At 39.5% G+C, this 26,900-nt stretch overlaps 1 protein-coding gene across 9 annotated transcripts in view; it reads left to right on the top strand.

Moving 5' to 3' along the window:
- LOC122550578 (protocadherin Fat 3-like) overlaps positions 1 to 26,900 on the top strand; it is an 801,871-nt gene that overhangs the window by 662,655 nt on the left and 112,316 nt on the right. For all 9 annotated transcript variants that reach the window (XM_087988029.1, XM_087988032.1, XM_087988030.1 and 6 more), the window contains 3 exons: positions 877 to 1,073; positions 1,204 to 1,357; positions 2,138 to 2,371. In XM_087988029.1, the coding sequence (XP_087844155.1) occupies positions 877 to 1,073; positions 1,204 to 1,357; positions 2,138 to 2,371 (585 nt within the window). The remainder of the gene's footprint in view (positions 1 to 876; positions 1,074 to 1,203; positions 1,358 to 2,137; positions 2,372 to 26,900) is intronic.

Raw genomic sequence — 26,900 nt, 5'->3', positions numbered from 1 at the left:
TTCAGCTCTTTGAGCCTGCAACACTGGATCATTTAAGAATGGTTAAGGGTCACAATGACTATTAAGATGGCAGAGCTGAAAATGTGTTGCTGGAAAAGCGCAGCAGAATAGGCAGCATCCAAGGAGCAGGAGAATCGACGTTTCGGGCATGAGCCCTTCTTCAGGAAAGACATCAATTCTCCTGCTCCTTGGATGCTGCCTGACCTGCTGCGCTTTTCCAGCAACACATTTTCAGCTCTGATCCCCAGCATCTGCAATCCTCACTTTCTCCTATTAAGATGGCAGGCCTTGGTGAGGGGAGATTGGGAGTTTGAAATGTGATAGGGAGATGGCAGTGACAGTGGGAACGGAAATAAAAGGTTAAAGGACCCTCCAGTTGGTGTAGCGTGCTCATTGATGAAAGATCACAACTTGGCCACCCAGCTCAATGCTTAGTACAAGCTGTTCTGCCACCATTAAATGTTAGCACTGACTGAATGAGACCCTTAGTGGGAATTAATTACACACCTAGAGGCCTCAATTGGCCCATTGACAGACGGGGAATCTTGCACCACTCCGCTGTTGACATTATTGTATTGGATGCAGGAGCAAGCAGGTGGGTGTTTGGCACACTGCATGTTGGATTTAACTGGCCCTCCCCACATTCAAACCCGTGGCAGGAAAGTATTAAAATCAGCCCATTCTATCCAGCTTTTTGTATCATTAATTTAAAATTCATTTACCCTATGTCATGTTCCAGGGCTGAAAATTTCATTAATAAGCTAATCTTCAACTGGCTATATTACTGGACGAATTGGAATTTTTTTTGAGAAATACTTTTTAAACAGTTTTGAAATAATCTGTATTTTGATTGACATTTTTTAAATATCTGATTAGGAGGAAATGATAAAGGGAGGTTTGCCCTTGGTCTGGTGCAGAATGAATGGAAAGTCTATGTAAAAAGACCACTGGATCGAGAAGAACAGGATATTTATCTTCTGAATATTACAGCTACTGATGGACTTTTTGTATCAAGAGCAGTGGTAGAAGTCAGAGTGCTGGATGCAAATGATAACAGTCCAGTCTGTGACCAAGTAAGTCTCCTCTGTTGTTTCTATTACTTTCTGAATCATAAGTATTCCTTATTCAGTGTACTCATATTCGTATTCATGTTTGAAGTATGAGCTACATTTGAGACTCTGTATTCCTGTCAAATATCTACAGGTCACTTATACAGAGACAATTTTGGAAGACATCACACCAAATAAAGTTATTCTAAGGATTGGTGCTCATGATGTTGACATTGGATCTAATGCAGAAATACGGTATTCTTTGCATGGAACTGGCTCGGAGAAATTTTTCCTGGAACCAGAAAATGGTGAATGTTTTTGTTGTTTCAGTGTGGATTTTTCAGGTTATTTACTGGCGTAAAAAAAAAGATGAGTTTAATTGTTTAATATGATAGAGATGTTAAACAGTGTATCTGAAAGTTTGTTCAACGACTGAAATATAGAAACTGACTTTTTACAATCAAGCAGATTTTTGGACATGCAAAGTTGCCACACAAAGACAAACAGAAAACAACCTATTTTTAAAAAAAACTGAATACAGCAGGGCATATTGTATCATGCTAAATATTTAGGAAAAAATATTACAGGAAAGGAATCAAAAGATTAAAGTATTTTTATAATTGCCAGACATTAGTATGTCTCACTTATCTATTTAAGTATGTCAGTGTAAATTGCACAGTTGGCGCAACACAAAATATGGGAAGCTGTAGACAAACTGATTTTTGAGGTGAAGAAGCCAATTACAAACCATCTGTATATTGCGCACGGAGGGTGTGGTTCCTCTATTTCAAAAAATTCATTTCATTGTGTAGTTCTCAAAATTCAGTTTTATTGTTTATTACTTCATATGATTGTGAAATATCTTCAAACTGTGTTTCATTGTATGTACTTCAACAGCTGGTGGTATAATATTCCATGCGTGTTTTATTTTTGCTTACATCAAAGCTAGAATCATTTCATCCGGCCTAGAATGATTTGAGGCCATTCTGTTATAAGAATTATCGCTCTTTGGCTTTTGCTTTAACTTTCTCGACAATTATGCATTTATATTTATTCTAAACTTCTGATTTGTTGTGGTTATCGAATAGGTGAACTGAAAACATTATCAGCTTTAGACCGTGAGGAAACTCAAGTGTATAATTTGATTGTCAGAGCAACAGATGGTGGTGGACGCTACTGCCAGTCAGGAATAGTTCTGTTATTGGAGGATGTGAATGACAATCCACCTGTATTTTCCTTCAATCATTATACTCAATCTGTTTATGAAAGCACGGCGATAAATGTTTTGCTGGCAAAGGTTGAAGCAACAGATCCAGATATAGGTAAGTCACTAAATGTACTATAAAACACTTACTCTGCTGACACATACTGTACAACAAAAGAAGCAATTTGAAAAGCTTGTATTGCGATAGGAGCAAACATTTTGCTTGCATTCAATCTAATATAACATTTCACTGATAATCAATTCCAATTTATTTCTTGATAATCAGAATAGATATCACAATTATTGACTTATTATATGAAGAATTGGAATGAGTGAGAAACTGGAAGAAATGACATCAAATAACTTGGAAGTTGTACTTCACTTTTTCCACTTCTTCGTACAACATTTACAAGGATTATGCACTGTCATTTATTTAACTTGGTTTTATATATTGTGAAAATAGAATAGGCATTTATTATTTCGGCATTCTGTAATTTCACTTTAGCATCATTTACCTCAGTACCTATTTCACCAAAGTTATTGTTGCCTCCAAACTGGACTATTTCAGTGCTGTCCAATGGCCTGCAATCTGTCCTCCATCATTCATAGATTTCTGCTGTCCAAATGCTATGCCATATGTATCAATCCCACATGCATGTCTGTATTAATCTACACTGATTTTTAATACCATAAATTTATAAAAATTGTTTGTATTTTTCAATTCTTCTATGACGTTATCCTTGCTGTTTTGAGACTTTTTCAGTGCTGTAACTCCAAACTATTCATTTAATGCCATCAACTGTTGTGTGCTGCTTTTCTTTTTACCTTTCCAGTCAAGGCTATGTCTTCTTCTGTGTAGGCCTATACTGTGAAATTGTCTTCATAAATTATTCTGCGTCTCCACTTTATACTTCTTCATAAAGGTGTTAATACGTATGCATTTAATCAAGTTTTTAATGACATGGTTTAATATTTCCTTAAGAATACTTTTTCCATTTCACCCTGTGAAATACTTTTGGGTGCGGTGCTGCATAATACAAATATTTACTGTTGTAATAATATTGTGCCTCAACTTGATCCCCTAGCTATTATTGAGCTTTTTATGCTAATATATCAGTAGCAATTTTTATGGAAAGCAGTAAGTTTAAAGAACAGGTAGCTATTATTGACAGGATATGGGCATCACTGGCATTTATTATCTATCCGTACTCCCCTTTGAGATTGTGTGGTGAGCTGTCTTACCCCCCCCCCCCCCCCCCGCCCCCCAGACTAATGCACCGAACACTATGGACAATGTAGCATGACCAATTCACCTGACCTGCACATCTTTGGATTATGGGAGGAAACTGGAGCACCCTGAGGAAACCCACGCAGGTACAGGGAGAACGTGCAAATGCCACACAGATGGCTGTGTTCCCAAGATTCTGCTGCATTTGTCCTTCTAATAGTAGTGATTTTGGGTTTGGAACGTGTTGCCTAATGATATTCTGCAGTGCAACTTGTATGCTGCTGCTACTGAGTGTCAGTGTAAGAGGAACTAAATGTTTGTATATATGGTGACAGTCAAACAGCTGCTTTGACCTGGAGACAGGTTGTTCTGCTATAATTTGTGTTTTAGTTACCATGAATTGGCTATAAGACAATTGACAAATTGTGGATGTTGTTTGAATAATGCAACTTTCTATTGAACGGATATAGTGATTTTCTTTAGCGATCATCTGCAGTGCAATTTTCTATAGTGGTTTTCTATAGTGTGAGGATGCAGAGGAACACAACCACAATGTTATACCAGAACACCCTGTAGAATCAATTTTTAAAAAATTTGTTGGAGCTGCACTGATCTAGGCAAGTGGGGTGTATTCCATCACATTGTTCACTTGTACCTTATAGACGGTGGGCAAGACTCAGGAAGCAGTGAGATGAGTTATTTGCTAAGCAACTCTTAGCCTCAGGCCTGAACTTGTAGTCACAGGTAAGTATCAGACAAAGCAACAGATGGATAAATGATATTCCCACACAGTTTAATGTCTCAGCATCTTTACTTGTCAGTCACCTACTCAAACTTGCTGGCAGAATGAAAAATTAGATCAAACAGCATTCCATCACTTAACGTTGATTAATTTCCATCCTGATTGTCACAATATTATTTACTGACATTTATATCCAATAATTGCGCAATTCAATCAGCAGCCCTTCTGATTGCATAAAATGGTGTCAAGTGCAGTTCAAGCATTTAATTTGTGGTTTGCAGCACTATTTGTAACGTTGGTGATTAATTATTTATTCCTTATTTGAGAAAAACATTATTCAAGTAATAGGTACACAGTTCAATGTCTGGCACTTACCTGGAGATTGCATGAGCCAGTCAGTATGGATTGGACAGGCAGTTGTCAATGGGTTTGGTCATTGCAAGTTATTGCAAGTGAATTATGAAATAAATTTTCAGTTTGCAATAGAATCTGTACAATTACAAACTCCTCTGGGTTATTTTCTACTTTTTAATCATCAGTAAAGTGGTATGCGGCTGAATTTCCTTTGGCTTTCATATGTTATATCATTGTATCTGTGGCAGAAACTTTTATTCTAATGACCAGACAGAGTTGTTGCTGGCACTCCACCAAAGTTATGACAGTGGGGTATGAGGAAGTCCAAGGAAATTAATCCCTTTTATTTTAGGAACATATTTTTAACATCGGTTAAGTACATAACACATCATTTTCAGTTGTAATGATCCAAGCAAGCATGCTATCATTCCCACCAATGTGTTTGACCTAAAAACAAAGCACTTCCTTTTGCAAATTAAATTTTATTGGTACCTTAAAAATGTTGTCTAGATGTCACTTTCTTTCTTCCTAAATTCATTTTGTCTGTTTAATACTTGGAATAGTGTTGACTAGTGTACCCCTACAAAAGATTTAATATTTTGACTCCAGTTGTAAGTAGACTACAAATTTGTTTAACTTAAGCACAAAGCATTTGATGTGAGTGTGAATAAAGATAAAATTTAAAATATGAAATAAAGTAAGGTTCTGGAAATACACAGCAGGTTATTAAACACTTCTGAAGAGCAAAGAAAGATTAGATCATTGTGGTTGTTTCCCTTCATTAGAAACATCATTTATTTTCTCTTAACATGCTGGCTAAGCTGTTATGAACTTTGAGCATTTCCTGTATTTATTTTATTGTTTCATGTATGTTTGATGAATTCAGCAAATAAGTGTTTACACCTCAGAGAAGCGACACATCCTTAACAGTCAAATTCCACTACAGGCCACTATATTTTTGAAATGTTAATAAACTGAAAACAAATTTTATACAAGCTATGGTATCCTTCAACAGATGTTTTCAGATAGAAGCTAAAATAACACATTTTCCCTTATGTTGCACTTAATTTTTAGAATAATACCAGGAAATTCATAACCTACATAAGCAACATATGTTTATAGCATTTCCACTCAGTCAGAAGTCACACAACACCTGCTTATAGAGTAGCAGAGAGCAGAGTGCTCTGAAAGATTGTATTTTAAACAAACCTATTGGACTATGACCTGGTGTCATGTGACTTAGGATGTTGTCCACCCCAATCCAACACTGGCATCTCCACATCATCTAACCAATAGGTTATCCATATACCTTATTAAACCATTCTTTAGATGCTACAAGATGTACATTGCTTATTTTCTTTCTTAACAAGCTTCTCACATTAACAATGAATTTTAGTAACTTTTGGCTGCCTTTATGTTTTAAACCACACAGCTACTCCTTAGCCGAGAATTAGACTGAAATCCTATTCATAATCTTACTTCTTAGTACTATATTGTGTGCCAGTAGTTGACCTGAAAATCCTTGCATAGCATATGGTAAGTTATTGTGGCAGTGCCACGTTTAAAGTATATACATGTATATTTATTTATTTAGTTTCACCAAGCACAAGCACCATTGACAAATATGTGATCCCTATAATTAAGAACTACTTCATTGGAATCAATTTAGCACTTTACTACCCTTGAGATTTTTCAAAATTTTTATATTAATAGTTGAAATTAAATCACAACTTAGAACTCTTCAAAGACTATAAAAGCTTATAAAGCTGAACCACTGTGTAAATGCCATAGCAAATAGAACAAGTTACAAGCTGGGTATTCTGTAGTAGGTAGTTCACCTTCTGACTTCCAAAGCCTCTCCTCCACTTAAAATGCACCACAAGTGAGCAGTGTGCTGAAATAGTAAATGAGTTTTCAGAACGTTTTTGACAATGGTTATTGCACAAAGTCAGAGTTCATAGGATAGGAATAACATATTAGCAAGGATAGAGGATTGGCTGAATGCCTGGATGCAGTGTGTGCATAAATGGGTGTTTTGCTGACTGAAAGAATGTGATGAATGGAGATATGAAAGGTCTATACTAGATCATCAGCTTTTTACAATTTGTATCATGACTTAGATGAGTAGTGTGAAATAGAAAAATATATTGTGAAAAGGACAATATATGGACATAATGGGTTGAGTGAGCAGGCAAGCATCTAGCAAGTGGAGTATAATGTAGGGAAATATGAAGTTGTTTACTTTGTCAGGAAGAATGAAAAATAGAGTATTACTTAAAAGAAGAATGGTTGCAAAATTCTGAGGTGCAGAAGAATCTAGAACTTGTAGAAAATGAGTTGCTCAAATGTAGTATGCAAATACAACAAATAACTGAGAAGGCTAATAGAGTACTATCCTTTTTTTATGTGAGTAATTGAACATAAACATGTTAATTTAAGTTTCATTTAATGAAGGTATTGGTGAGACCACATCTGGAATAATTTGTGTAGTTTTGGTCTCGTATCACAACTCACTGGGGTTAATGTGTTGTCAGTCAAGCCCTACTGTTCTTAGGTTGTCACAAATTCAAAAATTTGATTAAATCCACTAATTGTCCCATTCTACCTTACTACAACAAGCACATACCTTTTGAAGTCAACAGCTTCTGTCTTCCTTTTACTATTAGATTTTTCTGGTAATCTAACTGACATTGGGGAATGTATACTGTGAACTTAACCAGTGTCAAAGATGGCCACACCCCACACTTGCACAGATGACTTCTGTGATGTCATTTAGTGTGACAGTATGCCAGTGGCCAATATGGATCTGCACATGCACAAATGACATTCGCAGCCATACGTGTCCACTCAGGTCAACTCGGATTTACATTCTCATGAGCATGATGATGTCATCAGGAGTTCTCAATCTGTCTTTTCTTTTTAATTACATAAAGCATTTATTTCTATCAAATAAAATGAAACTAGGTTTTTAAATGATCCAGGCTTTGTCAGATACAAGCAATACTTTAACTGAATAAGTAACAAGAAATATCAATACCTTCCTGCCTTCTGATACAAGAATAGACAGCAAATGTTAGCAATTCCATACAGGGTTTAAAAAATTCTTCAAAGTTTATCACACACCAAAAACAAGCAATCTCTTTGGTATGTTATTCTATAGCAACATGCTCAGCAAGAAAGATGATGTCCTGCTTCTGACAGATAGCCAATGCTCACATGTCATTAAGGACAAATGGGTAACTAGGGAGAGAATAGGGCCCCTCCAAGATCAGCAAGGCAGCCTATTTATGGAACCGCAGAAGGTGGGGGAGATACTAAATGAGTATTTTAAATCTGTGTTTACTGTGGACAAGATCATGGAAGATCTAGAATGTAGAGAAATAGATGGTGACATCTTGAAAAACGTACATATTTCAGAGGTGGTGGTTCTGAATGTCTTGAAACGCATAAAAGTGGATAAATCCCCAGGACTTGATCAGGTGTACCCTAGAACTCTGGGAAGCTAGGGAAGTGATTGCTGGGGCCCTTGCTGCGATATTTGTATCATTGATAATCACAGGATAAGTGCCGGAAGACTGAATGTTGGCTAATGTGGTGCCACTATTTAAGACAGGTGGTAAGGAAAAGCCAGGGAACCATAGGCCGGTGAGCCTGACGTCAGTGGTGGGCAAGTTGATGCAGGGAATCCTGAGGGACAAAACTTATGTGTATTTGGAAAAGCAGGGACCGATTGGGCATAGTCAGCATAGCTTTGTGTGTGGGAAATCATGTCTCACAAACTTGATTAAGTTTTTCGAAGAGGATTGATGAGGTCAAAGTTTTGGATATGATCTATATGAATGTCAGTAAGGCGTTCGCAAGGTTCCTCATGGGAGACTTGAGAACAAGGTTAGGTCTCATGGAACACAGGGAGAACAAGCCATTTGGATACAGAACTGGCGAGAAGGTAAAAGACAGAGGGTTGTTTTTCAGAGTCGAGAGTATGGTGCTGGAAAAGCACAGCTGGTCAGGCAGCAACTGAGGAGCAGGAGAATCGACGTTTTGAGCATAAGCTCTTCATCAGGAATGATGCTTGTGGGCCGGGGGGGGCTGAGAGATAAATAGGAGGGGGTAGGGCTGGGTGGAAGGTAGCTGGGAATGTGATAGGTAGATGAAGGTGGGGGTGAAAGTAATAGGTCGGAGAGGAGGGTGGAACGGATAGGTGGGAAGGAAGATGGGCGGGTTGCACAGCTCAAGAAGGCGATGCTCAGTTGGAAGGTTGAATCTGGGATAAGGTCAGGGGAAGAGGAGAAATGAGGAAACTAGTGAAATCCACATTGATCCCATGTAGTTGGAGGGTGGTATGGGTTTGGCAATGGAGGAGGTCCAGGAGCTGCATGTACTTGGCAGAGTGGGAGGGGGAGTCAAAGTGTCAGTCACGGGGAGATGGGGTTGTTTTGTCCATGTGCCCTGGAAACATTCTCTGAAGAGATCCCTAAGTAGGCATCCTGTCTCCCCAATGTAGAGAAGACGACATCAGGAGCAATGGATACAGTAAATGACATGTGTGGAAGTGCAGGTAAATCTCTGGCGGATGTGGAAAGCTCCTTTTGGGGCCTTGGATGAAGGTAAGGGGGAAGGTGTGGGCGCAGGTTTTGCAATTCTTGCGGTAGCAGGCTAAGGTGCTGGGAGGGGAGAGTGGGTTGCTAGGGGACGTGGACCTGACAAGCGATTCGCGGAAGGAACGCGAATAGTAGTGGGGAGGGAAGTATCTCCCTCATGATGGGGTCTGTTTGTAGGTGGCAAAAATGGCGGAGGATGATATGATGTACCCGGAGGTTGGTGGGGTGGAGAGTCGGGGAGGTTTGTCCTTGTTGCAGTTTGAAGGGTGGGGTTCAGAGGTTTGACGGCAGAGGTGCGGGAAGTGGATGAGATGCACTAGAGGGTGTCATCGACCCCCATGAGAGAGGAAATTGCGATCTTTGAAGAAGGGGGCCATCTGGTATGTTCTGTGGTGGAATTGGTCCACCTGGGTGCAGACACTGCAGAGGCAGAGGAGTTGGGAATAAAGGATAGCATTTTTACAGAAGGCAGAGTGGGAGTCGGTGTAATCCAGGTAGCTGTAGGAGTTGGTGGGTTTGTAGTAGATGTCCGTGTTGAGTCAGTCACCATTAAAGGAGATGGAGAAGTCCAAGAAGGGGAGGCAAGTATTCAAGGTGATCCAGGTGAACTTAAGGTCGGGGTGGGGGTGTTAGTGAAGTTGATGAAATGTTCAACCTCCTCATGGAAGCATGAGATGGCGCTGATACAGTTATCAATGTTGCGGAGGAAAAAGTGGGGAATAGTGCCGGCGTAGCTGCGGAAGATGGACTGTTCCCTGTAACCAACAAAGAGACAGGCATAGCTGGGACCAATATGCGGCTGTCTATGGCTACCCCTTTGGTCTGGAGGAAGTGGGAGGATTCAAAGGAGAATTGAGAGTGAGGACCAGTTCAGCCAAACGGATGAGTATGTCAGTGGAAGGGTGCTTAGGGTTGCTTTTGGATTGAAAGCCAGTGATCAGTGTTTGAATTGATGCTGGGTCCACTACTTTTTGTCATTTATATAAATGATTTATATGTGAGCATAGGAGATACAGTTAATAAGTTTGCAGACGACACCAAATTTGCAGGTGTAGTGTACAGTGAAGCATCTTGATCATATGGGCCAATGGGCTGAGGAGTGGCAGATGGAGTTTACTTTAGATAAATTCAAAGTGCGGCATTTTGGAAAACAAATCAGAGCAGGACTTATATAGTTAATGGTAAGGTCCTGGGGAGTGTTGCTGAACAAAGAGACCTTGGAGTGGGGTTCATAGTTCCTTGAAAATAGAGTCGCAGGTAGATAGGATAATGAAGAAGGTGTTTGATATGCTTTTCTTTATTGGTCAGAGCATTGAGTACAGGAGTTGGGAGGTCATGTTGCTACTGTATAGGACATTGGTTAGGCCACTTTTGGAATATTTTGTGCAATTCTGGTCTTGGATGTTGTGAAACCTGAAAGGGTTCAGAAAAATATTACAAGGATGTTGCCAGGGTTGGAGGATTTACGCTACAGGAAGTAGTTGAATAGCCTGGGGCTATTTTCCCTAGAGTGTTAGAGGCTGAGGGGTGACCTTATAGACATTTATAAAATCATGAGGGACATATAGGATAAATAGACAAGATCATTTCTCTGGTGTGGGGGAATCCACAACTAGAGGGCATAGGTTTAGGGTGAGAGGGGAAAGATATAAAAGGGACCTAAGGGGCAATACTTTCACGCAGAGGGTGGTGTGTGTACGGAATGAACTGCCAGATGAAGTTGAGGAGGCAGGTACAATTACAGCATTTAAAAGGTATCTGGATGTGTATATGAATAGGAAGATTTTAGATGGATATGGGCCAAATGCTGATAAATGGGATTAGATTGTTAGAATATTTGGTCAGCATGGACAACTTGGACCAATGGGTCTGTTTCTGTGCTATAGATGTGTATGACTCTATGTTTGTGTCCATCACATGTTTGTTTCTGCCCTGGCCACTGATGGACACACCACAGTAATGGTGTGTTTCTGTGCATACATCATCATGCCATCTAGTGGTCATTGATAACAAATACAGCTGGTTAAGTTTAACTTCAGCTTTAAATTGTACAACTGCTGCCTTGTGTTCTCAACATCTCAATGATGCTCCCTACTCCTACACATAGGGCACTTGCACAACTCACTATCTACTACTGTAAAAGCAGCAATAGGTGTGTGTTCACGGAGTTGTGGATAACATTGTTTTTTAGGATTTAACATCTGTTCTGGCCTTTGGGAAATTAATATTAAGGACAAGATCTTTAAGCAACTGTGTTCAAAGCCTTTGTTTATTTTTACATCGTCATTTTCTAACGTTTGGTTCTGAAGTTTTTGTGAACTCTATTTTCCAAACCCAAGTATATGGAACATGATTTCATGTTAAACTGCAAATGTTTCATGCATAATGTGGAATAGTAGACTTTGACCATAATTAATGGGTGGCACAGTGGTTAGCACTGCTGCCTCACAGCGCCAGAGACGCGGGTTCAATTCCCACCTCAGGCAACTGTCTGTGTGGAGTTTGCACATTCTCCCTGTGTCTGTGTGGGTTTCCTCTGGGTGCTCCAGTTTTCCTCCCACATTCCAAAAATGTGCAGGTTAGGTAAATTGGCCATGCTTAATTACCCGTAATGTTAGGTGAAGGAGTAAATGTAGGGGAATGGGTGTGGGTGGGTTGCTTTTCAGAGGGTCGGTGTGGACTTGTTGGGCCGAAGAGCCTGTTTCCACACTGTAAGTAATCTAATCTAATGTAAAAAACAGTAAAATTTCAATATTATACCAAGAACCTAACTGAAAACCAGTTTTGTCCAACTTTACAAATGAAGTTTACTCTTTAATCAGTCTTGTGATTAATGAGAGACAGGAACATTAAAATCACTATGGTGCTGTACATCCTGGATTGATGGAGACTCATTTTTTCATTTTATATTATTACCAAATTGCAGAAAACTGAGTTTTGCAATTTAAACAAGGGCACATTTTAAATGATTGAAATGAATTCAAACCCTTGCAGTTGTTTACTGTATCCACCCGCAAAATGTGCACTGCAGTTTAGTTGGTCTCAGCCTGTTACAATTCACGCCAGCCTCTCTGGGTTAATGAAATGAAAAATCAGCGTTCTGTCATAGAATCATAGCATCATGCAGCATAGAAACAGGGCTTTCGGTCCATCCTGTCTCTGCTGACCAGCAAACACCAAACTGCACTGAGTACAGTTTGCTGAGCGTTATTCAATGATACCTGCTAAGAAGTAAGTATATGTCAATGCACATAGAATTTGTGAAACGAATGTAGTTTAATTCTGACATCACCCATAATCCAGTAGTCTGCACATACTTGTTGTCTAAATGAATTCGTATAGAGTGCAACCTGGTTACTGGACTAAAGTTTAAGCCAGAATGCTGGAAGCACTGAACACTGGTTATTAAGAAGTAGCTTGTTTTTATATAAGACATTGTCAGGTTCTCTCGATATTCTATGGCTCTTATTCTTTGTTCTTTCTTATCCTTTCTTCAATGGTAGATCATAAATGACAAAAGTTATGTACTCTGAGTATGGATATTCAATGGGTTGGATTTTTGTGGAATCAGGGAGAATCTGTGGCAGTATGAAAGATGTGGCTAGGACCAATTCAGGGTCCCAATTTTCACCAATGTACATACATCAATGGTATGATTGGTTCAAGTTACCAGTGAGCTCCTTGTACTTCCAGCCTTGATGGTACAATTCTCTTCTGCAATTTTCATAGAATTAAGCTAGACTTAAAAGGACTTGCATTTCATTTGACCTCAGAAGGATTATGTACTATAGTCTGAATGAGAAAAGCTTTCAAAGAGTAAGTTCAAAAGGTCTTACCCATGTCCTCCCCATCCACCATGATGCTTCATAATCTGCAGAAGAAACTACAACACATCTATGCCTATTTGCGCATTCAAACCTTCATTATTGTGACTAAACCTTCATTGGTTCTAATCAAAGTTTGAAAAGCTTCATAAAAGGTGATTTTGCTGTAGCCCAATAAATTGGTTAATAATCCAGGCCCTTTAAGATATTAAGAGCAAAAACTACCTCAACTTCTTTATCTTGTGTAAATAAATATTGTGCAATTCGCAGAATATATGACCGAGCCAGAGCAGTCAATCAAACAATATTTTGGCAAATGTTTCAACGTGTGCATGGGTGCTAGGCTCCCAGCCTAGACTGCATACTGAGCAGAATCCTCCACTGCTGCTTTCCTTTGTTTTTAAGATTGCTGCTAATGATTCTGCAACTCTTCTTCCATCCAAAGTCATGAAGTAAGGAAAGCATGTGTGCCATACATCAATTCTTATTTATACTGAGAAGGCAAGAAAAATCAAACAAGTGCTCGCTAAGCTCAAAATGAATCATCAAAAATCCAGAAAGTACAACAGCAACCATTTAAGTACTGTTTTTCGTCAGGTTTTGAAATCAATCTTTATTCAGTAGATTGAATGCTGAATAAGATTTACAATCTTCCATATGTTAAAAATTCTTATGGATATAAATTGCATCAGAGAATCCTGAATTTACATTTATTCATATGATACAGCCATCTAAAAGAACTGCTGGTGATAATGGAGTACAATGAAATGGCAGACCAATAAAATACAACTTCAATCTTATGTTGGCAGGAAAAAGGAATTGAAGTAGTTTAATATTAGGAGAAAAAGGTGCTGGAGAAATTAATGGGACTGAAAGTTGATAAGTTCTTTCAGCCTGATAATCTACACCCCATGATGTTAAATGGTGGCCACAAAAATACCGGATGCATTCATAGAACATAGAACAGTACAGCACAGAACAGGCCCTTCAGCCCACGATGTTGTGCCGACCCTTGATCATTATTATCTTCCAAATTTCTGATGATTTTTGAACAGTCCTAGCAGATTCAAGGGTCGCAAATATAACCCCACTATTTCAAACAGGAGAAAATAGAATTAAGGACCAGTTAGTTTAACATCAGTGGTAAGGAAAATACTAATGTATTATAAAGATATGATAACTGGGCCCTTGTAAAATTTCAACTATTATTAGATAATGTATACAATATTACACTAAATCAATATGGATATATGAAGGGAAACGTGTTCGACAAACCTACTGAACTACTGAAGCTTTTTAAGGATGTAACTAGTAGAATACATATGGAAAAGCCAATAATGTAATTTGATATTCAGAAAGCTTCTGATAAAATCCCATCTCAGAGGTTAGTGTGTAAAATCAAAAAATGTGGAATTAGTGATAGGAATTGTTTAACAAACAAGAAGCAGAGTGTAGGAATAAATGGATCTTTTCTGGACTGGAAGGTAATGGCAAGTGCAACACAGTAGAGGTCAGTGCTTGTGCCTAGCTGTTCGCAATATGTGAAAGTGTGTACTCAGATGGCTGGAGATTAGAGTCAAGATTAAAGTGGTGCTGGAAAAGCGCAGCAGGTCGGGCAGCATCTGAGGAGCAAGAAAATTAACGTTTCGGGCAAAAGCCCTTCATCAGGAGTGAGCTTGAAACGGTGATTTTCTTGCTCCTCGGATGCTGCCTGACCTGCTGCGCTTTTCCAACACTATAATCTTGACTCTATTCGTAATATGTATCAATGATTTAGCCGACAAAATCAAAGGAAATATTTCTATGCTTGATAATGACCCAAAACAAGGTGGGAGTAGTGAGGGGATGTAAAGAGGCTTCAAAGCAGTTTACATAAATTGAGTAAATCATCAAATACAAAGCAGATGCAATTAAATCTGGATAAATGTGAAGTTGTTCACTTCAGTAGGATAAACAGAATGGTAGAGTGTTATTCAAATTGTGAGGTTTTGTGAAGTGTTAATATACAAAATCAGCTGTGTGTACACCAGTCAATGAAAACAAGCATGAAGGTGAAGCTGGTAGTTAAAAAGACAAATGGATTTTGACCTTTCTTGAAAGAAGGTTTGCATAAGAGCAAGCAATTTTACTGCAGCTCTACAGGACATTTCTGAGACCATGCCTGGATTATGGTGTGCATTCTTGGTGGTCTTACCTAAGAAAAGATTTACTTGTCATAGAGGGAGTGTAGAATAGGTTTATCAGACTGATTCCTGAGATGACAGATTTACTATATAAAAACATAGAAGCAGGCATAGGCCATTTATTTGTTTGAGTTGACTGAGCTTGTATTCACTGGAGCTTAGAAAAATCAGAAGGAATCTTTTTTAAACATATAGAATTCTGGTGGGGCTGCCCTGACTAGATGCAAGGATGATCTTTTTCCTGGATGGGGACTTCAGGCAAGGGGGTCACAATTTCAAGTTACAGGATAGGGCAATTTGGTCTGAGATGAGGAGAAAGTCTTGACTAAGAAGTTCGATAGCTGTTGGAAATATACATTACAGAATCCTGAGGAGGCCAAATCATTGAATATGTTTTAAAAAGAAATAGATTTCTAGAAGCCAACTGATCAAGGAGTATGGGGAAAGAGTGAGGGTATGATAATGAAATAGAGGATCAGCCATGATCATGTTGAATGGTGGAAAAGGCTTTATAAACTGAATGACTTACTCCTGCTCTGATTTTTTTTGCGTCCAAAAAATGTGGATACTTTAATGCAGATAGTTTTAACTTTCACCCCATTCTAACTGACTTTATTAAATTAAGTCTCCACACATCCTCCTAAATGTAACCAAGTTCTGATTTAACTTATGATTTTTTTTCTCTCTGTTTGTAGAAATTGTTCTTTCTATTAGGTCAAATATTCCATTAGATCCTTTGATTATTATTTGATCTGACAAGCCACCTTGCCTGATTCTATCAAAATACAAACAGGAGAAACTGGGTGTTTTACAAACTGCTGAGAATTAAATTCTGTCAATAGAAAAGAATTTGCACCATTTCCAATTAACTTCAGTTTATACTGCACAAGCAAAAAGTACCTAAAAGTAACCTTCCCTTCATCAGGAAAAGGGCTTTTGCCTGAAACGTCGATTTTCCTGCTCCTCGGATGCTGCCTGACCTGCTGTGCTTTTCCAGCACCACTCTAATCCAGACTCTGATCTTCAGCATCTACAGTCCTCACTTTTGCCATGATGCAGCATCTGTTAAGTGATGTCTCGCTATCCATTGCAAAATGGAAGCTTAGCCTCTTAATATCTAAGTGCTACAGTGGAAGCACAGATTGAGATTATGTTGCCATGCAAGTTCAGACTGCTGATGCCAAATCCCTCATAATCATTCATGGCAGTTCTGCAGTCAGAGGTTTAGCAGATCACATGGATGACCTGAGGACTTGCTTGGTCAAGTGGTCGATTTACAGAGCTGCAACGTGCTGCCCTTTTAGAAAAAGACAATGTTCATGCTTTCACAACTCTGCCAATGCTGCTACTGTCAGATTGCCTGCATGTCAACACGATTGCCATCAATGCTGGGTTAGTATAGTCTGATAGTGGGTCTTGTAGAACCAGGGCTGCTCGACTATCCCCCAGGACCACCTGCAGTTTTGAAAACTGAGAATCAACAGCCATTCACTCACCATTCTACAGAAACCTAGAAATTTGGAGCAGGAGCAGGCCATTCAGTCCTTTGCGCCTGTCCTGCCATTTACTATGATCACAGCTGGTCATTCAACTCTGTACCCTGCTCCTGCTTTCTGCCCACACCCTTTGACCCTCTACGTCATATGAACACATCTAAATCCTTCTTGAAAACATTCAATGTTTTGGTCTGAACTGCTTTCTGTGGCAGAGAACTCCACAGGCTCACCACTCTCTATATGAAGAAATTTCCTCTCATCTCAGTCCTAAATAGACTGTCCTGTATCTTTAGTCTGTGACCACTGGTTCTGGAATTCCCGATCATCAGGAATATCCTTCCACGTTTAGCGTCTAGTTGTTAGAATTTTATAGAATTCCATGAGATTCCCCCTCATTCTAAACTCCAGTGAATATAGTCATAATCGATCCAGTCAGTCCTGCCATCCCAAGAATCAATTTGCTAAACCTTAGTTACACTCCGTCCATAGCCACAACATCCTTCCTCAGATGAGGAGACCAAACTCCGCACATTACTTCAGAGAGTATCAGAGTGGTCAGCCAGAATGGTGTAGGTAGTGGAACTCTTGTTTCAGTACTCGCATGGTTAGCTCTCTGATGTTTTAAATGACTGTATGCTTCTCATTGTGCTTGTGTTTTTACATGTGGCTGGGTGGCAGAGTGGAGCAGTAAGCCAACTATCAGGTAGACTATCCAGCAACTACATTCCATTTCATGTAATGACAGAAATATTGAGCACACAACAGATGAATTCAGAAAGGAAATGCCTGCCAGGCTAGGAGACATGCGCCACCATGATGTGGGGTGCATGGGCTCTACATCAGTTACATATTCAGCATTATGCTGCCCTGCCCACTATCTCTTTGTATGTAGTCCATTTTTGTCCTGTATGTGCAAAAGCTTACTGTCCAGACAAACCCACAGACCTGTTGCTACTACTTTTCTCTCTTGACAGAAAATACATTGAAGTCCCCTTGCCTTAAATAAAAATGATCCATCACCTCCCTAATACAGCAGCTGGAGTCAAATTGGGAGATGTACCAGATATTGTTTGCTCCAGACTGGAAGGATCCAGATGCAAAGAAATTAAGGGCTACAATCACCTTTGTACTACAGTCACCTTGTACTACCTTTGTGGTGCTCTGAGGTTTCTAATGTGGCAATGAAGGTTGATTACTTGCTTCATAAAGTGGAGACAACACACACTGTTCCGAGGTAGAGGTGAGCAGTCACTGGAGGAGGAGGCTCCACAAATATCTCCTTTCCTCAATGATGGAAGAACCCAGCACATCAGTGCAAAAGATAAGGCGAAAGCTTTTGCAACAATCTTCAGCTAGAAATGCTGAGTGCTTGGCCTCCTCCAGTAGTCCCCAGCATTACAGATACGTGTCTACAGCAAATTCAATTCACTCCATGTGATATCAAGAAACTGTTGGAGTCACTGGATACTGCAAAGGCTATGACAACATCCCAATAATAGTACTGAAGACTTGTGCTCTAGAACTTGCCGCTCCCCTAGCCAAGCTGTTCCAGTACAGTAACAACACTGGCATCAACCTGACAATGTCGAAAATTGCCCAAGTATGTCCTGTACATAAAAAGCAGGATAAATCCAACCCAGCCAATTATCATCCCATCAGTCTACTCTCGGTCATCAGTAAAGTGATGGAAGGTGTTATCAACAGTGCTATCAAGCAGCACCTGCTTGGCAATAATTTGCTCAGTGATGTCAAGTTTGGGTTCTGCCAGGGCTACTCAGCTTCTGACCTCATTACAGCCTTGGTCCATTCATGGACAAAAGAGCTGAGTTCCAGAAGTGAAGTGGGAGTGATAACCCTTGACATCAAGGCTGCATTTGATCAAGTGTGGCATCAAGGAGTCCTGACAAAACTGGAATCAATGGGAATCCAGGGGCAAACTCTCCCATAGTTAAAATCATGCCTGACATGTAGGAAGATGGTCATGGTTGTTGGAGGTCAGTCATCTCAGCCCTAGGATATCTCTGCAAGAGTCCCTCAGGGTAGTGTCCTAGGCCCAACCATCTTCAGCTACTTCATCCATGACCTTCCCTCCATCATAACATCAGAAGTGGGGATGTTCAATAATGATTGCGCAATGTTCAGCACCATTCGTGACTCCTCAAATACTGAAGCAGTCCATGTCCAAGTGCAAATCCGGGTTTGGGCAAACAAGTGGTAAGTAACATTGATGCCACACAAATGCCAGGTTATGACCATTGCAAATGAGAGACAATCTAAGCACCACCCCTTGACATTCAATGCTGTTGTCACCAATGCATCCCCCACTGTCAACATTTTTGGAGTTATAATTGACCAGAACCACATAAACACAGTAGCTATAAGAGCAGGTCAGAAGCTAGGAATACGGTGACAAGTAACTTACTTCCTGACTCCCCAAAGCCTGTCCATCATCTACAAGGCACAAGTCAGGAGTGTGATAGCATACTTCCCACTTGCCTGGATGAGTATGCTTAAGAAACTTGACGCCATCCAGAACAAGGCTGAAAATGTGTTGCTGGAAAAGCGGAGCAGGTCAGGCAGCATCCAGGGAACAGGAGAATCGACGTTTCGGGCATAAGCCCTGAAGAAGGGCTTATGCCCGAAACGTCGATTCTCCTGTTCCCTGGATGCTGCCTGACCTGCTGCGCTTTTCCAGCAACACATTTTCAGCTCTGATCTCCAGCATCTGCAGTCCTCACTTTCTCCTCCGCCATCCAGAACAAAGCTGCCTGCTTGATTGGCACTACATCCACAAGCGTCCTCTTCCTCCACCACTGGCATTCAGTAGTAGCAGCATGTACTATCTACAAGATGCACTGCAGAAACTCACCAAAGATCCTCAGACAGCACCTTCCAAATGCACAACCACTTCCATTTAGAAGGGCAGGGGCAGCAGACGTATGATTACACCACCACCTTCAAGTTCCCTCCAAGTCACTCATTCCTGACTTGCCGTTCCTTCACTGTCACTGGTTCACTACCCTGGAAGTCCCTCCTTACTGGCATTATGAGTCAACCCACAGGCAAGTGGACTGCAGCATTTCAGGAAAGCAGCTCACCACCATCGAGGGACAGGGCCAGCCAGTGCCATCCACATCCCACAAATGAATTTTCAAAAAGTATATTTAAGTGGGTTTGTTAGCACAATGATGTTTTCATTCTAATTAGCATAACAAAGCAATGAATTTTTTTCCCTAATTTAAAGCATTGATCATAATAGCAAGATATGTATCTGCTTAACTCTTGTATGATTGTTTTTGAAATTGATGAATATTTTTGAGGGAGGGTTAAGATGATGTAATAGTTCAAAAGTGAAATCCCTGCTTGGCAGCTGATATCGGGTATTCAGTGGTCTGTGTTATTGTTGTCTGTTTTAAGAGCTGTTGCCCTAGTACTAACTTCAGAGGGATGCTGACCTGACAGCAGATGATACTATTTTCTGTGAGCATCTAATGGAATGTGTTTGGTAAACTAAGTGGGAAGAGATGTAAATTATTTTAAACCAACAATGAGAACTTGTCAATTGTAAATCATGAAAGGGCTGATTTTGGAGGCTGGAAGTTGGCATTTGATATAATAGGGTCTGATCAGGCAAAGGAATTTCCCATTGTACTACCAATGCCCTGGTTTGTTAAAAATTACAAACATTTATTTTGATTGAAATTAATACTTAATGCCAGCTACTGAGTTGAACGCTACTCAACATTGTGGTTAAAAAAAACAAACATACTTAGCCCACTGACCTAAATAATACTACACTGTCAATATAAACAGAGTACCTCTAATATTTCTCTCACCATTCATAAGTGTATTCACCAAATGCAGAATAGAATAGTATTTTCTAATGTGATTATGAGTAGTGCCCTATGAGTTTATATACAGGAAATTGTGATGAGATAATGAGGATAGCAAACACTGATCTGTTTATTGATACAATCATTTAATCTCAGATTAATATGTGTCTTCTGCAAGAGATAAATGGAACAGGCGCAGTCAACAATCGAATCCACTTTTTCACACATTTCCTTACTACAAGCAATACATAGAACATAGAACATAGAAGAATACAGCGCAGTACAGGCCCTTGGGCCCTCGATGTTGCGCCGATCCAAGCCCACCTAAACTACACTAACCCACTATCCTCCATATACCTATCCAATGCCCTCTTAAATGCCCATAAAGAGGGAGAGTCCACCACTGTTACTGGCAGGGCATTCCATGAACTAACGACTCGCTGAGTGAAGAACCTACCCCTAACATCAGTCCTATATCTACCCCCCCTTAATTTAAAGCTATGCCCCCTTGTAATACCCGACTCAATACGCGGGAAAAGGTTCATACTGACCCTATCTAACCCCCTAATCATCTTGTACACCTCAATCAAGTCACCCCTAAACCTTCTTTTCTCTAGTGAAAACAGCCCCAAGTGCCTCAGTCTTTCCTCATACGATTTTCCTTCCATACCAGGCAACATCCTGGTAAAATGATTGGGAATTAAAGTTTAGGTTGAGGTCAAAGAATTACTTTTTTTTGTTTGGTAAACATTAAGACTTACACTTTAGAGACTCATTGCAGCTCTGTACTTTATATTAAACCATAAAGGTAAGTATTTGAAACATATGTACACTTTGAATGGTTGGAACCTGGTTAAAATCTTAATTTGGTTTTCTTCCAAATTTTAGTTCTTCTTTCAAGTTAACATAACCATTCTTGACATAATGCCTGTAAATGGATTCGGAACACCTACAGTTATTTTCAATTAACTGGATAGTGTCAAATTAAAAATCTCAGGTGAAATCAAACTTCTGTTTAAAAAAAAATGGAATTTTATTTGCTAATTGTGATCTAAATAAATATTTATCATTTACCTCATAACTAAGTGTCTTATAATTGAATCAAAGTTGATCATTATATAATTTTTCAAGTTGAAATAGAGCTATCATTAACACCCTATTGGGATCTTGCACCATTTAAAACATGTAAACAGCATCTGTGGACTAGAATGTAACAGCTGTGAGGGAGCTCTTTCTTCCATATAGCTTCTTTCCAGTACTTAATCTATGGCAATGTAGCTAGCAATATTTATCATTTTCTCTGTTTATTCACAAATGAAGTCATAGGCATTCATATGTAGTTTGGAGTTTTATAAGAGGCAAGGTCGGGGTGCAATGTGATTTTGTTAATATTAACCTCAATTTTACTGCTTCCAAACTGAAACTTGGAGCATTATGTGTGCAGCTGACACTTGAATCAGTCCAAAAGCAAATTACCTCCACATCTGAGACGAAACAAAATATCAGCAAAGCAATGGGAGTCTATCGACTGGAATCTAGGCTTAATTTAAATTGGTCCATTAATAAAATACTGTGTAGAGCATTCCAATCCACAATGAAGTAAGATTGTGTTGCACAACATTAATCCATTATTTTGAAAACTGTAATTTTGTGTCGCGGATAGATTTATGCACTATTGTGTAAGGTTAAACTGAAATCAATTTTCTTTCCAGAATTAATTTGTGATCTGCAGAAAGACCACAAGAGGGATAATCATTTTTGGCCAATTTCCATCCTGTTCAGTGTTTCGTTAAATCGCTATTTATTAATTGAAAGCCAAACACCAGAGTCATTCAGTTGAGACTGGCCAACCTGTCTAATATACTCTTAAAGTGAGAACAAAAGAAAGTCAGGTAGTAGTACACCCCTTTTTAATAAACCTATAAAATGTTGCAAGTGTCTAATGAATAGCTTAAATAATGCAAAATGTAGCTTCCCTATGACAAGTACATTGGTGAAGTAGCTGGGTGACAAGGTCAAAAGCTAATTGCACAGAATGAGCAAAGCTCTGCTTAGTACATTACACAGCACACAAACAGCATATGTAAAACTGAGATGAAACCCTCCTGAAAAGCACAGATCCAAGACACCAGGATGGGTAGCTAAACATTTGAGCTCAGTATTCACCCACTGGAGAACCAGATGGAAGATAAAGAATCCTTGATAGATCTTACATAGAGGATCTTTTCAGATTCTGAAGTGCGAATTATTATTTTGAGGTCGACACTAAAGGGTTTAGAAGAATGTGATGTTAAGCCAATAATCAACATATTCAATGTTGGTGCAACATTTTGTGAAAATCATTAATATGTCCATAAAGACTGATTTTTCCTACATACATATAGTAGCCCAGAAATTCCAATAGTAGGTAATTGTTTCATCGGTGTGGATTGGAGTGTGCATCTGAATAATGCAGAAATCCTATTGCAACTGACAAAGAAGGAATTGTCTGGGATATTGAAAATTCTGTTGGGCAATTTTAGTCCACCACCATGACTACTCTGTGCTGGCAACCATGACACGCACTTTCGGTCTGCGCGAAGAAATAAGGCAAGGAGTAGATGCTGTGAACCCATAAGTTTTCATTAAAGCAGCAACACGCTAAAAAAAATTGTGTGCATCCAAGTAAAGGTAAGGTGAGTGAGTGTTCAGAAAGCAAGCTAAGAACTCCGAGATACATCCTGTTCAGGCACATAAAATGGGTGTGTGTTCCTGTGTACAGAGTGACCTGGCAGTAGCATTGCAATGTAAGGTATCAGCTAGCTACAAAGTGCTATCCTGAACTGCTGAAGTGTCTTCTGAATCATTCTGGGATTGACCTGACTTCTGAGAAAGAAGGTGGTCAGTGCTGATGGAATGTGTAATTATACATTTGTGAATGGACATGAACGTGAAGACATGGAAAAGCAGCAGGCAAACATTGACAACTAAGTAACCATTTTGATTTTCAAGGAAATTGGCTCCATTTAGTTTCTCACCGTATAAGAATGAAGTAAAATCAACTAATAAGTGCAAATGCATGGAAGTAAGATTCTTGCCACTTCCTTGCAAGATTCTCAACTAGTCTTGAAAACCTTAAGGGGTAAATCGGACTGTTTTTGATGACATTAAGAATCTCAATTTTTATCTTGTTGTAGTCTTCACAATTTCTCACTGTTGCCCATACTGGACAAGGGCTGGGAAAGTTTTATTGCAAGTTTCTGACACTGGTTAGAAATTCTGAACCAATGATATAGATCGCAAATTTATAAGATGTTTATGTCCCACTGTGAGTCCTGTAGAAACGAACCCAGTGGTCTTCTGAGCTGACTTAAAGAGAACATTTGGCACATCTTCCACTTGCATAAACATGATTTGGAGATGCCGGTATTGAACTGGGCTGTACAAAGTTAAAAATCACCAAACACCAGGTTATAGTCCAACAGGTTTAATTGGAAGCACACTAGCTTTCGGAGTATCGCTCCCTCATCAAGTGGTAGTGGAGGGCTCAATCCTAACAATATAAATTCTGTGTGTCTGGGGCGGCATGGCAGCTCAATGGTTAGCACTGCTGCCTCACAGCGCCAGGGCCCCAGGTTCGATTCCAGCCTCAGGTGACTGTCTGTGTGGAGTTTGCACATTCTCCCTGTGTCTGTGTGGGTTTCCGCCGGGTGCTCTGGTTTCCTCCCACAATGCAATTTAGATGAATTGGCCATGCTAAATTGCCCACATGTTCAGGAATCTGTAGGTTAGGTGCATTAGTCAGGGGTAAATGTAGAGTAATGGGCAATGGGTTTGGGTGGGATATTCTTCGGACAGTCGGTGTGGACTTGTTGAGCTTTCCCAGCTACCTTCCCCCAAACCCCACCCTCCTCCCATTTATCTCTCAGACCCCTTTGCCCACAGGTCGGATGAAGGGCTTATGTCTGAAACATCAATTCCCCTGCTCCTCAGATGCTGCCTGACCAGCTGTGCTTTTCCAGCACTACGCTCTTTGACTCTGACCTCTAGCATCTGCAGTCCTCACTTTATCCTTGTTGAGCCAAAGGGCCTGTTTCCATACTGTAGGAATTCTTTGATTAATGATGAATGGATGCAAATGATGGATTGATGTGTGGATGGGAGCTACAGGTGGGGGTCTATTGTGGGAAATATCTGTCCTGGGATGTTTGAAGTTGCAAAACCTTCTGGGGTTGGTTTCATACTGAAACTAAAAAAAGCATGTATATGGAAACAACCTCCAGTGTATAACAACAGGCTGGAGGTGCCAGAATTATAATCTTATTATTGAGATAATCAGTAATCTGGACAGAAATGCCTCATGAAACATTTTGACATTGTTTTGGATACAGTAGTCCCTAAACTAGAAGAAGCAATCGTGACAGAAAGAATGGTGAGTGGATTCCAAAACATCATGTTCATAAATGCCTTGAAATGACAGCCAATAAAATTTATTTTCATATAGAATAGAATTGCCAGTAGTCAGACAATATAATTAACGTTTGCCACATTATGCCAACCCCATAAAAGAGGTATGATTTATTTCAATTAATTTTTTTGTGTTTGAATTTCACACTAGTGGCATATGGATATGGTCTGTACATATGGAGGTGTTTAATAATTAACTAGATCAGTCTTTTCAGAACTATAATTTTAAACTAGTATGTGTCAGAGAGCACATAACTGAAGGCAAGTTTTATTTGTCAAGAATCGGAATTTTTTCATGCAGATAAGGGGATGTTACCTCCATGAAGGAGTAGACTATAAAACTTCCAGACTTGGAATGTTTTGCTATAAATTTGTACAGGTTGTTCTGCTATAATGTGCATTTCATTAACACAAATGTGCTATAACACAGTTGATGAATAAGGGATACTGTTTCTAAAGCGCGAAGTTTTGAAGCATGCACAGAACAACTTCAGTTATCCAAACATCGATTATCCAAATTTCGGATTATCCAAACAAGATTCAAGGCCCCTGTACATGCATTTCAACTGAAGTTGGAAAATTCTATTCCTCATCCATTTAATATATCAATTTGTAAATTTGAACAGGAGTATAGATGCAAGTATGCTTTAATAAATAATTAAATTCAAATATAAACTCGAGACGTGACGTTAGAGTTAAGTCTTACACTTTGTATAAAAAGGCTCTCTGACACTTATTCTCTCCAAGGACAAAGATTTGTGACTGTGAACACACAAGAACAACAAAGGTGCAAGCCTGAGCTGTGCGCTCTAACAGCAAGATTCCCTCTCAACATTAACTCGCTCCATTTCGCAAACCCAACAAATTTTTTGTCAGCTCATTCTCCAGAGAGTTAAGTGCACTTGCACTTCTCGTTTTCATTGCTTTTTCCTCCCATTATTCCATGACAACTCTTTTTTTTCCCGACAAAAAGTAGTTCAGTATCTTACAGCTGACAAGAAAATGTAATGTCATTTTTTTTTGATGGAGGAGAGCAAATCATGGTGAGTTAGCACATTGAAAATAAACAGGAAGAAAACTTGACAGGAGGAAACATGAGGAAAACATTACCCCCCACCCTTAAAAAAAAAAGATGAGAGGATGGAAACTGAAGTCAGCAAAAAAAGCTTCCCTCGCTCTCATGCTCCCCCTGTATTTTGCACCTGTCTCTCTCTCTCTCTCTAAAGGCGAGGTGGTTGCTGAGGAGGGAAGGACAACACTTTGTGTTGTCCCATAGTGTTAAGTGCATTAGTCAGGGGTAAATATAGGTTAGGAGACGGGTTATGGGTCTGGACGGGTTACTTTTTGGAGGGTCGGTGTGGACTCGTTGGGCCAAATGGCCTATTGCCATTCTGTAGGGAATCTAATCTAATCTAAACACTTGGTTAGTCTGGACGGCTGGACGGCAGGACGGCACCAAACAGAGAGATGCCGGCTGCTGTCAAGGACCACAATAAAATAGAGGAAAATGTCAGCGAAACATTTCACAGACCTCAGTCAAACCCAAGCCAAAAAGTAATTTTATTTGCGAAATAACGTGAATTTTAAAGCAAAAAACCAGTGTTTGTGCATATTTTATCAATTGAATGAAATAAAAACTCTGTAAACATACTTTTTTACATAATTATGTTCAGTGTGGCTTCCTTTGTTCGTGATACGATCAGTTATCCGAACAATCAGTTATCTGAACAAAACACTCCCCGCCTGTCTCTGTCGGATAATCGAAGTTGTTTTGTATTGGTTATAACACGATTCTAGCCCCATTAGTTTAAGTGGTGCTGCTATTACCCGAATTTCTTATAACTCAGGAATGCATGAGAACAGAACTACCATGTTTCAGCAGAACTAACTATATTGATTATTCAAGGCTGAGAAAGTCTAAAATTTCAGTTGTGAGAATT

The sequence above is a fragment of the Chiloscyllium plagiosum genome, unplaced genomic scaffold (genome assembly GCF_037043375.1).
Source record: "Chiloscyllium plagiosum isolate Xiang-an unplaced genomic scaffold, Cpla_swu_hap1 HiC_scaffold_6, whole genome shotgun sequence".
NCBI lineage: Eukaryota > Metazoa > Chordata > Chondrichthyes > Orectolobiformes > Hemiscylliidae > Chiloscyllium > Chiloscyllium plagiosum.
The sequence above is the reverse complement of the archived record's forward strand: the minus strand, read 5'-3'. Positions and strand labels throughout refer to the sequence as shown.